At 51.7% G+C, this 13,942-nt stretch overlaps 4 protein-coding genes across 4 annotated transcripts; 3 read left to right on the top strand and 1 right to left on the bottom strand.

Moving 5' to 3' along the window:
• Positions 1 to 466: 466 nt before the first annotated feature.
• On the top strand, positions 467 to 3,945 carry COL26b_013127 (uncharacterized protein; the record flags this gene model as incomplete). Its single annotated transcript, XM_053185750.1, has 15 exons — positions 467 to 610; positions 667 to 999; positions 1,054 to 1,174; positions 1,225 to 1,264; positions 1,319 to 1,376; positions 1,426 to 1,482; positions 1,537 to 1,797; positions 1,847 to 2,326; positions 2,385 to 2,505; positions 2,576 to 3,011; positions 3,123 to 3,178; positions 3,239 to 3,314; positions 3,368 to 3,458; positions 3,516 to 3,775; positions 3,834 to 3,945. 15 exons carry the CDS (start codon positions 467 to 469, stop codon positions 3,943 to 3,945), a joined length of 2,646 nt encoding a protein of 881 aa, XP_053030285.1.
• A 1,228-nt stretch (positions 3,946 to 5,173) lies between these two features.
• On the bottom strand, positions 5,174 to 6,709 carry COL26b_013128 (uncharacterized protein; the record flags this gene model as incomplete). Its single annotated transcript, XM_053185751.1, has 6 exons — positions 5,174 to 5,534; positions 5,592 to 5,687; positions 5,740 to 6,130; positions 6,306 to 6,339; positions 6,417 to 6,436; positions 6,496 to 6,709. 6 exons carry the CDS (start codon positions 6,707 to 6,709, stop codon positions 5,174 to 5,176), a joined length of 1,116 nt encoding a protein of 371 aa, XP_053030286.1.
• Positions 6,710 to 9,153: 2,444 nt separating this feature from the next.
• On the top strand, positions 9,154 to 10,870 carry COL26b_013129 (uncharacterized protein; the record flags this gene model as incomplete). The annotated part of the gene is made up of 5 exons (XM_053185752.1): positions 9,154 to 9,240; positions 9,296 to 9,724; positions 9,781 to 9,952; positions 10,012 to 10,324; positions 10,375 to 10,870. 5 exons carry the CDS (start codon positions 9,154 to 9,156, stop codon positions 10,868 to 10,870), a joined length of 1,497 nt encoding a protein of 498 aa, XP_053030287.1.
• A 1,335-nt stretch (positions 10,871 to 12,205) lies between these two features.
• Positions 12,206 to 13,755, top strand: COL26b_013130 (uncharacterized protein; the record flags this gene model as incomplete). Its single annotated transcript, XM_053185753.1, has 2 exons — positions 12,206 to 12,611; positions 12,662 to 13,755. 2 exons carry the CDS (start codon positions 12,206 to 12,208, stop codon positions 13,753 to 13,755), a joined length of 1,500 nt encoding a protein of 499 aa, XP_053030288.1.
• Between the last annotated feature and the right edge of the window lie 187 nt (positions 13,756 to 13,942).

Genomic DNA, 13,942 nt, shown 5'->3' on the forward strand with positions numbered 1-13,942 from the left:
ATTGCTGTCATCGAGAGTTGATCGACATGCAATTGCTCTTTGTGTGACACTGAAGACTCACGATGTTTTTCTGGATACGAGACACAATCCAGGCGAATATTTCCCTATCAATACAAGGAACGTATCAGAACTCGCCCCAAGACAGTCAAAGACGACGTAGATGGTGGTCTCATTATTCACAATTTCTCCTCATCCGACCTTGCAGCACAAGGCAGGGGTGCAAATCGTCCCAAGAAGGAAGCTCATTTCCATCACGATGGCGATATCACCATAGACCTCCAAGGGATGCTCCCGTATCGGCAATGCGACGCTGCAGTGCCCAGCTGCACCTCAAATGATGTTTCTGTAGTAAACAATACCTTGGATGCCGTCAAACAAATTTAAATAGCCATCCCACCGGCATTATCATTTTGACCTCGACTCGCAAGCCCCAGGCGACTCACGGTCTTGGTTAAACTGCACCAAGATGCATCTCCTTAGCATCGCCAGCTTACTTGCGCTTCCCGCGCTGGCAAGTGCGGATGTCCTCTCTGCCCGTCAAGCTCCCGAGGGACAGACCAGCAACTCCACGGTCCCGGTCGCCAAGAGCTTCATCATCGAATACACCCAGGTTCGCCACTCCGTCGCAAGCCTTGGAGTAGGCCATTTGCTAACTCCGCATCTCAGGGCTCCGCAAAGGCTCGTCGCGACGTCGCCCTCGCAGAAGACATCAAGATCGTCAAAGATTTCGAGGCCGACATCTTCTCTGGCGCCAGCATCGAGACGGACACGCACAACATTGACACTTTGCAGAACCTCGCGGGTGTCGCGCGCGTGTGGCACAACACCCGCGTAACCCTGTCGCCTGTGGAAGGGCTCCAAGCGATCGAGAATGGGGCTGCTTCGAACTACACTACCCACAACGCGACGGGAGTGAGCAAGCTCCACGATAAGGGCATCTTCGGTCAAGGCGTCAAGGTTGGCGTGGTCGACTCTGGCACTTGGTACAACCACCCTGCCGTACGTGTCGCTTTCTTTGGGGACGACGATCCATATGCGCTGACCTGCATCTAGCTCGGTGGTGGGTTTGGCGAAGGCTTCAAGATCGCTGGTGGCTATGACTTTGTTGGCAACGGCATCTGGCCTTATGAGGACAAGGCTCCCGATGATGACCCAGAAGATCAAATGGGTCACGGTACGTTATGCTCAATCCTAGAAAGTGATACATGTCTGACATGAGTGCAGGAACCCATGTTAGCGGTATCATTGCTGGCAAGACAGATTTGTACGGCTGTCACAAACCATCCTATCCAATCTTCTTTTACTAACCTTCTTGCAGCTGGACTGGAGTTGCACCCGAGGCTACTCTGTACTCCTACAAGGTCTTCGCTCAAATCGTAGGTACCTTGAAACAAGGAACTATGCTGCAGTTCTAACGATTTGTAGGACGCCACAGATGATGCGACTCTGATTGAGGCCTTCTTGAGGGCTTACACGGATGGAGTAAATAGCTCGAAGTTGATCTGACGTATGCCACAGTGCTGACAAAGGCCTCAGGTCGATATTATCACTGCTAGTATCGGCGGCCCCAGCGGATGGTCAACCAATGCTTGGGCTGAGGTTGCATCTCGCATTGTCGAGGAAGGAGTCGTTGTCACGATCGCCAACGGCAACTCTGGCGCTGCCGGGCCATTCTTTGCAAGCAGCGGATCTTCAGGAGAAAATGTTCTTGCTGTTGCTTCCGTCGAGACAGAGACATTCCCTGCTTCGCCATTCGAGCTCACCTCTGTTCTTGATGGCAAGACGGAGACAGTCAAGGTCAGGTCCCCGGTATCACCCACAAAGCCCTTCTGCTAACAAGCTGCAGGCCGGATACCTTCCTTCCACATACTATTTCTCATCTGACATCACCGACTGGCCGGTCGTTCCTTTGAACTTTGACACTATCGACCCTGCCGATGCTTGCGAGCCTTACGCCAGCGGCACTCGTAGCTTGAAGGGCGTTATTCCTTTGGTACGCCGCGGCACTTGTACCTTCGCTACGAAACAGGCAAACCTGGTTGCCCTGGGCGCGGAGTACATCCTCTTCTACAATAACGAGGGCCCGCTCATCACCCCGTACACCGACGGTGAGATCGGACTCATTGCGTTGACTACCGCTGAAGCGGGCGCCGCCATCATCGACACCGTCAAGGCGGGTGGTAATGTTACGGCTGATTTCTCTATCAACCCCGAGCAGGTAGTTGGCCTGGAGTACCCTGCTGGCGGTCGACCGAACACCTTCACCTCATGGGGAGGAACATATGATCTCCAGATTAAGCCTGACATTGCAGCTCCCGGTGGTCAGGTAAGGAAACTCGATTGTCATAATTCCTGGTCGTTGCGTGATCCTGACAATTACGCAGATCTTCAGCACCTACCTGGACAACACCTACGCTCTACTATCCGGAACCTCCATGGCTACTCCTTACGTGGCCGGCGTTGCAGCACTCTACATCAGTGCGAATGGTGGACGATCTGTGCATGGTAAGTTACTGAATGCATCCCAGATCCAACTTGAGACAGATGAACGCGTGCACTAACATCCTTTGCTCAGGCAAGGGCTTCGCCAAGGCGCTGCACCAGCGCATCATCGCCAGCGGCACATCTCTCCCCTGGTCCGATGGCACCGCCACTGACTATGGCTTCTCCGCACCCGTCGCGCAGGTCGGCAACGGGCTGATAAATGCCTTCAAGGTTGTCAGCTACGCTACCGGTCTCACCTTTGAGAAGATTGCTCTCAACGACACTCACTTCTTCAGCCGCTACCACGACGTTACCGTCATCAACAACGGCGACAAGGATATCAGCTACAAGTTCTCGTACGAAAATGCTGCTGGCGTGGAGATGCTCGGATGGTACCCATTCGTCGAGCCTTGGGCTGGAGAGAAAAGAATCAAGAGCTTCTCCGAGTTGGCTCCTACCAGTCTTCCGGTTGAGGTCTCGGTTCCGAGAGACTTTACGCTGAAGCCGGGTGAAAGCAAGACTGTCTCGTGAGTTTAGAAGCACTGCTGTAATTGACGGCAATCGACTGATATGGCAAGGGTCAACTTCCCCAACCCCGACACTTTGGGTTGGAACTCGTCCGCTTTGCCTCTTTACAGTGGCAAGGTCATTGTCTCTGGCAACAATGGAGAGCAATTGTCCGTGCCTTACATGGGTAAGCAAGCTATATGAGTTGAACTTACTTTGTGACCGTTAGTTCTAACAGCGTCTGCAGGACTTGGCGCCAACTTGAAATCTGAGATCAGCCCTATTTACCGTCCCAGCTACCCATTCACCACGCAGCGTGACTAGTGAGAACAGTCCCATATCCGTCTTAATATCAATCATGTCTAACATTATGAAGTGTATATTCCTTCAATCTGGACAGATTCGCCGCCGACTTTCCAATCATCTACTCCAAGCTGATTTGGGGCACCAAGGAAGTCCGATGGGACGTAAGTTAATACATGGATCGACGTCCGACTGCCACTATGACTGACTCATGTGCGTAGATCTACGAGCCTGGCTGGACTGAGCGACAGTGGGAATACCCTCCCGTCCCCGGCAAGAATGGCTACATCGGCCCGGCCACCAGCCACGTTGTGGCCGGCAGCGTCTCCTACTTTGACCCCGACGTCTACGATCCCGATGACACCTGGACCTACCCCGAGGTCGATCTCTACCGCAACGCTCAGACACAGGCTTCTTACCACGAGTTCTGGTGGTTCGGCAAGTTGGGCAACGGAAGTCAGATTGAGCTTGGGAACTACACGTAAGTGGCTTTCTAAAGTTGAAGTGGCTCGGCACCGTGCTAATACTAGTCACTCCAGCATGCGATTTGCCACTCTCAAGCCTTTTGGTAACCCCCAGGCATCTGACAACTGGGACATCTTCCAGACGCCCCAGATTCAGGTCACCGGCAAATATGAGAGAAGAAACTGAGCTCTACCATTGTGTGAGCTGGCTAGGAAATAGGAGGTCCAATCCTTGAGATTCCCTTTCTGTCGTAAATATTTGACACAATACATACGTGATTACTGATGCAGCATCTCTTCCCACATCACGCTACAACGTGACCTGACTTATTGCCCACATGAACACCGCCTCGTCACCCTTCGCAAATATCCGTACTTACATGCAGAAATCTGTCATAGGGTCTCGGGTATCCTTTCTGCCCAAGATGAAATGATCACGGCTTCAAGATTGCGGAAAACTTCCGTCAGAGGCAGAGACACGCGTCCCTTTCTCTCGTGATGGATTCAGGAGAGAGAGATTGGAAGGATTTCTGCTCTGCTCGGTCATTGAATCGCGTGAAAGAGTGAGGAAATGCTCGCCTATATGCTGAAGAAGAATCTTCCAAGCTGCGAGGGGTCCCCTCGGTTTGTTCCGTAAGGACCCATGAATCGCAACGTTCTTCCCTGTTTCAGAGGTCACGCGAAAACTGCCGCTGTTATCTCACTGCGAGTTGTGAGTTGACAAGGTTCATTCTACGAGCTAGGCCCGGGCGCTAATCAAACTCAAATAGACGAGCGGATACGCCCTCTGGAGCTACGGCCACCGCCCTCCTTTTTTTCTCTCTATGTCGCTCACATCCGGCAACACGGCAACTGGTGTTGGCTTTGATTCCTCGACTATTGTAAGAAGAACCAATGCTGACTATCCGTACATTTCGAACATGCTTTCAGTCAAGAAGTCGCTCGGATATAAGCTCGGTATCGCAAAAGATCGCCCGAGACAGCGGAGCGACCCGGGACGAAAACCTCATGCGGGCCAATTAACCATTGAATGTGCGGCTGAGCATGTCATTGCACCGGTTGCAGTTCGCATCTCAGCCGGGCGAGCTTGAGTGCAGAAGCTGAGCATGGCATGAAGCGCTTGAGAGAGGAAGATTAGCAGCCGGATTGTTCCCTTGGATTGTCCCGCTACATACGAATCATGAGCCAGTGGCTTCACCGATCACCGAGTCAGAGCGAAATATTCCAGCCCGCAAAGAATTGCGGCTCAATGCCGAAAGAATGCCTTCTTTAAAATTTAGACAGTTATCCATTACTCCATTATTCTTTTTTGATGTCAGCCCCCAAGATGTGACGCTTTGACCGAACCCCGTCCTAAACTCCATTCCGCATGCATTGACACGAACCATTACCCGGCCATCCACATCGTCATCCCATTAATCTCGCTGAATCGTAACCGTCTTCGTCTGTAATATCGCCTTGTCGCTCATGTCGTCTGCGCTCTCTCTTCCGCCTCCAGCGACCACAATTGAGGTGAATGCGGAGTCGTCGTCCATGCCCCGCTTGTGATCCGAGTGGAATGTGTGCATCTCGTTCTGATCTGAAAATTGTTGGTACTGAGATCGTGCTCGGCTCTTTGTGTTGTGTGATTGTTGGTTGGCGTAAGACGCGTGGTATACCGCACCGTATGACGATGGGTTCGTTGAAGTTCCCATGAGCTTAGGTGCAAAGTGCTTGAAGAACTTTCGCAACGTCGGCATCGAGCCACAAATGACGAAAAGGTTGCCCTCGATGAAACTATTAAACCCAATTAGCTCTGGTGAAACTGGACTGGAATCAGAAGGCCTGTCTTACGTCCAAATGTTGGCGGGTGCCGCATCCCACGACGGGTCGGTGCTGGTCAGCAACTTGGGCAGAAGGACAAGGCGGATGATGGACGTTGCGATGGTGCTGTTATTCATTAGCATTGCGTCCATGTATGCGGTAAAAGAAATGCACTTACATAGATCCAATGCCGAATATCAGCATAGCGCCAATCTTTTGTGCAATCTTCATGCGCAGATTGAAGATCATTGGCATCGGCAGGATGAACAACATTACATCCGTGGCGATATTTGACACTGCCGTAGCAATGTAAAGCACAGCCACGTCCAAACACTTTCCATCATTGATGGTGAAGTCAAAAGCCTTGCGGACTGGGTTGCAGTGGAACAGCATCAACAATGTGATGCATCCCGAGTACAAGGACACAACGACGATGCCGATCCACACACAAATTCGGAACCATCGTTGCGGCGACAAATGAAGATAGAAGGTAAGCAGCGACAGCTTCGTGAAGCCGTTGCAGAGCATGTACACTGGCGCAGTGACGTACACATCCTTCCTCGAGTTAGCTTTGTTTGCTACAGTCGGGGCTCTTGGTGGTGGTCGGCACATACGATGGAGTACTTTACAAATCGGGAAAGGGGCATTTCCCAAGCGTGTGCACACATGCCTCCTTCAGCTATTGAGGCTGAAATACATGTCAGTCATCATATCGTAGCAAATTGAGACTGTGGCAACACTCACCAACTAGCATGGCCTGCGTGACCACAGAGGCGACCTGTGAACGGTGAGTTAGATCATCGTCTTTCGGCCGAAGAAAACAGCGCGAGCCCCGAGCTCCCGACGATCACATACCCAACCAAGAAACATGAAAGCTGCGAGAAACTCAGATCAGCAATGCTCGTCAGTACAAAAGGTCAAGACCAAGACGTACCATCATCGATTTGAAGACCCTTTGACAAGAAGATCTTGGTGTAGAACCTCTGACAGAGGGCGATGAAGGCAATTGTGCCGCCGATCCCAAAGATGAGGTAATGCTCCAGCACCTTTTGCTGGCGCGGATGGTCGAAATCAACCGTCACCCCCGGCGGAGGAGGAATTACGGACGCCGGCATATCAGCCGTTGGGAATTGCGTGTGGTTCGACATCTTTGGCGACACAGCAAACGATCGTCGACGACGAGGAGCCAAAGCCAGCAAAAGGTTTGGGTTTTGTTTATATGTCTAGCCTGAATTCTGACAGAGTTTGAGCAATTCGTTGGGCAGGCGATCTCGCGTCTCTTGGCCCAGAATAGAACCAGGGTCCATCCCCGAAAGCCCGCATCTCTATTCTGCGAAATTACGTTCTGCGAGCACGCTCCCACTTGAGAATGGATAAGACGAACAGGCCACATGGCGATGCCGAGTGATTCCTGTAAGTAAATCAAAGGGATCAACTCTCCGCCTTGTGCACTGTTCTACGAATATCTTATTACTATGGAAATCTGGAGTGATATTTTCGGGGTCTCCAGAGGTCCAGGGACACAGATGTTGCGACGATTCAGCCGCCAGCAATGCTCTTTACGGGACTCCGCTCGACGATTACCGAAGAAGACCCCGGCAAAGAGCTTGGCCGGGGCGGCAGCTTAGGCTCGCCGGAGAGTAGCGGTTATGCGCCTTCAATATCTTAAGCTATGATCGTGGTTATCCGCGATAGGGGCGCCTTGGCTTTTTGGTTGATCAGCAAAAGTCGTCCTGTTGAAGAAGCTGATCCAACCTGGCAATAAAGTTCGGCTGAGGTTTTCTACAGCCTGAGCTGGGAGCCCCAGCCAAACGGGGTCGGGTGCCAGCCGGGATGGCGGTCATCCGACATGCGGGTTGGCAGAGGCCGGGGATGTGGATACGGAGAGCACTTTTAGCCCCTAGCAAAAGGACCGAGAGTCGTCGTCCCCAAGCCCCAAGTTCGTAAGGTCTTGGCTGATGTGACGTTGGCTCAGAGTTGCATCTTCGAGAAGACCCTCGGAAAGGCCCCATGTCGGATATCGTACGAAGAGGCCTTCACAAGATGTTAATAGCTCATCATTGATAGGCAGGTGGACATCTCACGGTCACTGCGTTCACTCTGCCGCTGGTGCCGAGCGATCTGGCCAAGATTCAGGGTCTGTCCACCCCTACCGCACATCTCGTATGCCGGGCCTTCTAAGGCTGCAGGACCTTGGGACAATCGTTGATCAATGCCACCTGGCATAGGCTAGCTAATGGCGGCAACTCACAACGTCATGCAAGCCAGCGGTGATCCTCAGTCGTGATATTTTAAGACTTCAGCTTGAAGGGATCAACTCAATGAATGTGATTTGTGCAAGAAAGGATCTCTTGAACAAATTTTCTTCTACGCGCTGATCACTTTCCTCTGAGCGGTTTTGGGCGGTCTGCAAAGCCCCGATGATCTCCTCAGTCTGCATGGATATGCTGTGTAGAAAAGTCTCAGAAAGTTCAACATGACTCAAACGACCTCGGCGGCGGCTATTACCCCTCCGCAGGCGGTGTCGTGCAAGCCTGCCCCCAAAACAAGATGACTGGGCAGAAATGATGCTCGGTGACCGAATCATGTTCTCTCTCTCCTTTTGCGCAGGGTCTTCGGTGTGCTGAAACTCGAACCAGCCCAACCTTGCGAAGGAAGACGCTGAAGGTAAAATCTCGGACGAACAGTCAGGGAAGTTGACAGAATGACATTCACATTTCAGGAGTTGGCTGCCGGAGGTGGATCCGGGGAGGCGTCTTTGATTTTAACTGGAGGAAGAAAGGCAACGCCGGTATGAACGATTGAGTGCACCTGGGATCATGCGGCTAACAAAAATGGCGCCAGACTAAGTTGCAGTGCGCATCTCCTCCCTTCCCGCCCCAGACCTTGCCGAGGACGCCGATAGGAGAGGGAAGTTGATGCTAAACCCTCTCGGTAATGAAAGACCCATAATCTCTGCTGGAGAGGGTGGCATTGTTCATCTGGGATGTTGAGGAACATAGATGTCGGGTTGCACTCCGTCGTTGGAGACAACCGGTTGCAACGTCAAAGTTCACATCGTCCTCGAATAGAGTTTTGTTTGTTGACGGGAAAACAACTTCAAGAGGGAAAACAATCACCGCGGTAGAAACTATGTTTAGTTCCGAAGACATCGCATCCCTTCGTAACTAATGCAGACCTCTCAAGATATAATTCCCTCGGCCCGTCCACCTTCCAAATGCGCATTCTCGTCCGCTCAGCCCCGTCTCCGGCTTGTGGGCGAATGGTGATTCCCACTTAGTCTCCCCCGATGGAAATTAGATCGCCTTATGCTGATCCGGCCCCCTAGGCTACTTAAAAGTGCGGATACACGGACCTCAAGATTTGCCTGCAGAAATGGAATGTAACAGCACAGATATCATCCAAGGCGATTCTTCCTCATTCTTCCTTTTGCTTTTCCGTTCTTTTTCTCGCTTTGATTTGACTACCCCCGGACAGACAGCACGTGTGTAGCCAGGTATCGCCCTCTCATTTGTGGCCCTTTCCCAAACTCTCACTTCTTCAAGAGAGATCGTCGTGGAACTGCGGGAGGTCGTGCGCAAACTCTGCAGTCATGAAGTTCTCAACATCAGGCTTGGTCCTCCTGGCATTGGCTAGCTCAGCGTTGTCTGCGAAGAGTCGTGGCCCCGAATGCTCATGTGTACGTTGCAGACTCCCCATTGCCAAGCGATGATCATTGCTAACTTGGAGTTCAGTGTACTGCCCTGGCTTCAGATGATAGCCTCAGAGGCAAGGTGTTTGGCAAAGACAGTGCTGTTTACGACGCACGCTTGAAGTCTTATTACTCTGCCAACGCGGCGCAGGAGGCCTGGTGTATGGTTCTTCCTGAGGGCACTCAAGATGTCTCAGCGATTGCCAAGATCATCTCAAAACATGAGTGCCCCTTCGGTATCCGCAGCGGCGCACACTCTGCCTGGAAGGGCTCCAACGGCGTCAAGAGCGGTGTCACGATCGATTTCGGCTACATGAACGCCACGACGTACGACGCAGACAGCAAGGTAGCCTCAATATGCCCCGGATCCAATTGGGGTGAGGTCTACAAGGCTCTTGACCCCTACGGTGTTACTACCGTTGGGGGCAGAGCATCAGTCGTCGGCGTTGGTGGCTTCGTCACGGGCGGTGGTGTAAGTAGACGAGCAGCATTACTTGGCAGACCCATCGCTGACGTCACTATTTCTAGTACTCTTTCCACACTAACTCTCGCGGCTTTTCGTGTGACCAGGTCACCAACTTTGAGATTGTGTTGGCTGACGGTACCATTGTCAACGCCAATGAGCACGAGAACGCCGATCTGTGGAAGGCCCAGAAGGGAGGCTCTGGTAACTTCGGCTTCGTTACCAGGATTGACCAACGTAAGTCCTCCAGTCTTTGAATTTCAACTGCCTGGACACAAATTTTGACATTTTTTCAGGTGTTGTTGAGTCGACCCAGATGTGGGGTGGATTCTTCACCTACAACCAGACCAAGAGAGATGCTGTTTTCAACGCCTACATGAACTTCGCGAACCACATGGGCGAGGATCTTGCCAGCCAAAACATCGTTGCGCTGTACTACGACAAGACTGGCTACACCCTCCGCTCCATTCTCAGCAATGTCGATGCCGACCCCGAGGCCCCTGCCTTCAGCGAATACTTCGCTATTCCCAACATCTCTACCACTGCTTCCGTTGGTGCCGTTTCTGATCTAGTCCCCCAATTCACCGGCCCTACACCACTTGGTCTCTAGTATGTGAAACAATCGCCTATTTCAGTAGACACAACTAACTGAATCCCAGCGCCAACTGGTTCGTCGGTCAGACCACTCACGATATCCGCATGCTCAAGTTTATCGACGATAAGCTGAAGGAGTACTCGCCTAAGATGAAGGCCGCCGCCCCCGACTCCGACTTTAATACTCTCATCCAGTTCCAGCCCGTCACCCAGTCAATCGTCCAGCACAGCGCCCAGTCTGGTGGCAACGTTCTCGGCCTCGAGGATGTCGTCGCCGACGGCCCCACTCTCATGTGGCTCATCGCCCTGACTGTCGACACCGAGGCCAACCAGGAAATCCTCCTTCCATACATCCTCAAGTTCCGCATGGAGATCGACAACTACGCCAAGGATCTCGGTCTCTACAAGGACTGGAAGTACACAAACTACGCCTGGGGTGACCAAGACCCTCTCGCCACCCACGGATACAAGAACTTCGACTTCATGAGCGAGGTTGCTGAGCAATACGACCCCGAAGGCGTGTTCCAGAACCTCCGCAGAACCGGCTTCAAGCTGGCATAATTCCTTCGCCATTCCCTTTTGGCGAGATTCTTTTGCAAAACAGAACGACGCACCTGAAACACGTGGACCACAGCAGTAATGTCTGAACCCAGCACTTGCAGCGCTTGCATTGATTCGCAACAACAGAGCAACAGAACTTCCCTAGTTTCTAATTCTTGTTAATGTTCACCATTTGTATTAGTAATAGGTAAAGCCTAGACCCCAAGCCCTTTGAATTTCATACACCTTATTCAAGGGCACGTTAGAAGAGATACCAGACTGCACATATGAATTCAATTCTTAATATTTTGTATCACACGACCTGTATTTAGAACACATCATTCGCCGTTTTGTTTAAACGCCGGTTCATTCAATTGTACATTCATTGATCTCCCAAAGCCTGCGTATGATCTTTTACAAAATGTTGACGAATTTTGACAAATTGAATTTCGATGGTTTCTCTTGATCTTGCCTTGCCGCTCCAATACTGACAATACTTCCACCCTCCTTACCTGATATATATGCCAAATACACGCTCAGTAATATGCGATCATGACGTGAGATATGCATTAAGTCATTCCCTTTCGAAGACACTTCCTCCCCATCTTTCAAGTAAGCAGTTGTGCCTGATGAGACCTAGCTCCTAATGCTTAGGATTTTCATCGGAAATTTGGACAGAATATAGCATGGAGTTATTTACTTGCAAGGCCACGATCTAATGGTCAACGCCAGAGAAATATGATGAATCCAGTCAGAACACCACTCTTCTGGCTGCCTGAAAGTTCGGATCTAATTATTACACCCGACTGCATCGCCTTAGAGCTACCTCAGTCATTCAATGAACTTGCATATGTTACAAGGCCTACGGTCTTGATTCTCGATTGTAGGTAGACTCATGTCTCAGATGCCGAAGGAAAACCCCAATTATCGTCGTAACGCCACTCCGGAGGCCCGAAAGCGATATCGCCGTCCGGCCGGAGGTGTCGCACTTCTCGGTGCCCACTTTACCCCGCATTCTCGGCCTCCGGGGCGGTCCGAATGGGCGGCAGCAGTGGGATAAATGTCACCGTACCTCGACTTCGGGACTCGCGTTTAAAGGATCGTGTCGATTGACGCGAGGACTCCACCGCATGGGTCATAGCTTGGTCGCGTTAAACTTCATTGAATTCAAGCTTAATCAGCTTTGCGTCAAGAAGGCATGGACTTAAGCCACCGTAAGCGCCGGTCGCTTTTGACTTTCGCGGCGAGGGGTTGGTCTCCAACGACGGTGAATACATAATCAGATCATCAGAACTGCCGGACAACATTGATTCTGCTGAAGCAAGCTGTTGTAAAATTACGTCTGCTGTACACACTATGGCTCCTACTTCGAAGATTCTCCTCAAAAATGGTCAGCTTCTTATGCATGCAGATGATGGCAAGGTCACCCCTCAGCGGGCCGACCTACTGGTCGAAGGAGACAAGATCGCCAAGATTGAAGAGAATATTCAAGCAGGCGGCGATGTCAAGGTCGTCGACTGCGAGGGGAAAGTTGTTTCCCCAGGCTTCATCAGCACTCACCACCACGTCTGGCAGACTCAGCTGAAGGGACGCCATGTGAACCAAACACTGATCGAGTATCTTCCTCCTGGTAATTATGCAGGCGCTTTTTATGAGCCTGAGGACGCCTTCTGGGGTGAACTTGCCGGTGCTCTCGAGGCCATTGACGGTGGCACCACCACGGTAGTGGACCACTCAAGTCTGAACATGGGTCCCGAATTCCGTAGGTTTCCATCTGCACTGTTGACGTGAGGTATCGGCTGACTGTCACAGCTCCCACGATGATTCAAGCCCTGATTGCTTCTGGCCTTCGAACGGTCTACTGCTATTCCGTTCCTCGCACCGTCTCCAGTTGGAGCCCGTTTACAGTACAGGATGATTACAGCTCGCCGAGCGTGCTTCAAGATTGGAAAGCCTTGGCATCACAGGGTCCATACGGCGACGAAAGAGTCCAGATTGGTTTTGTTGTCGACAATGTCTACCAATCAGGAGACGCCATGAAGAAGCTTTACTCGGAACTCAGAGCCGCAAAGGCTAAAGTCATCACCTCTCACGCAGCCGCCGGTCTCGCCTTCGGTAATGGTCCATCCGTGGCACAGCTCCTCAACAACCACGGCCTCCTCGGCCCCGATATTCTGCTTTCGCACGCCAACTTCCCCAAGGATGGCGATGCGGAACTGATCACTAAGAACGATGTCTGGATCTCAGCAACACCCAACACAGAGCTCCAGATGGGATGGCCGCCGCTCGCTCTTCATCCTGAATTCGAAGTAAATTCCAGCTTGGGAGTTGACTGCCACACTTGGGGAAGCAGCTACATGCCCAGTCAGATGCGTTTGGGGCTGCAATATGCGCGCACCGAGCGCCAAGAAGAACTTCGAAAGCAGGGAAAATGGAGTCGCCACGTCGGCCCTACTGCTGAGCAGATATTCAACGTGGGCACAGTCGGAGGCGCTCGTGCCATTGGCATGGCTGGCGAGGTTGGACAGATCAAGGTCGGTGCCAAGGCAGACCTCGTGGTCTTCGACACCTCCAGCACATCCATGTTTCCAGCCGCGGAAGTCGACCCCGTTGCTGCGATCGTCTTGCACTCGAGCGAGAGAGATGTCGAGACTGTGATTGTGGGCGGAGTGGTGAGGAAGGAAGCCGGCAAATTGTTGCCTATTTCGGTCGTGAAAGGGATCGATGGCGCGAAGGAGATGGGACTTGGGGGCAAGCAACTCACGTGGAAGGACATTGCACTGCAACTGTCGGAGAGCCGGAAGAGACTGGACAAGAAAGCTCAAGGCGTTGATATGAAGGCCGCTGAGGAGACTATTATGAACAAATATTTCATGAATCGGAAGGATATGGTTGAGCAGGATTAAATGCAATGACGTCAAGCGAGTAATCTAGTATGCGTGTGAATACATACTCACTCATCTATTTCATAACTTGTGGATCTCAACCGTCTCGTCTGATTTTCTTACGGCAAGTTCAACCCTGAAGCCCCTTCCGTTCTTGGCCTGAAGTTAGAAAAATCCATCGCTTTGTTTTCTACGACCTCACTTCTTG

Source organism: Colletotrichum chrysophilum (assembly GCF_026319265.1).
Source record: "Colletotrichum chrysophilum strain AFK26 chromosome Unknown scaffold_207, whole genome shotgun sequence".
Lineage (NCBI taxonomy): Eukaryota > Fungi > Ascomycota > Sordariomycetes > Glomerellales > Glomerellaceae > Colletotrichum > Colletotrichum chrysophilum.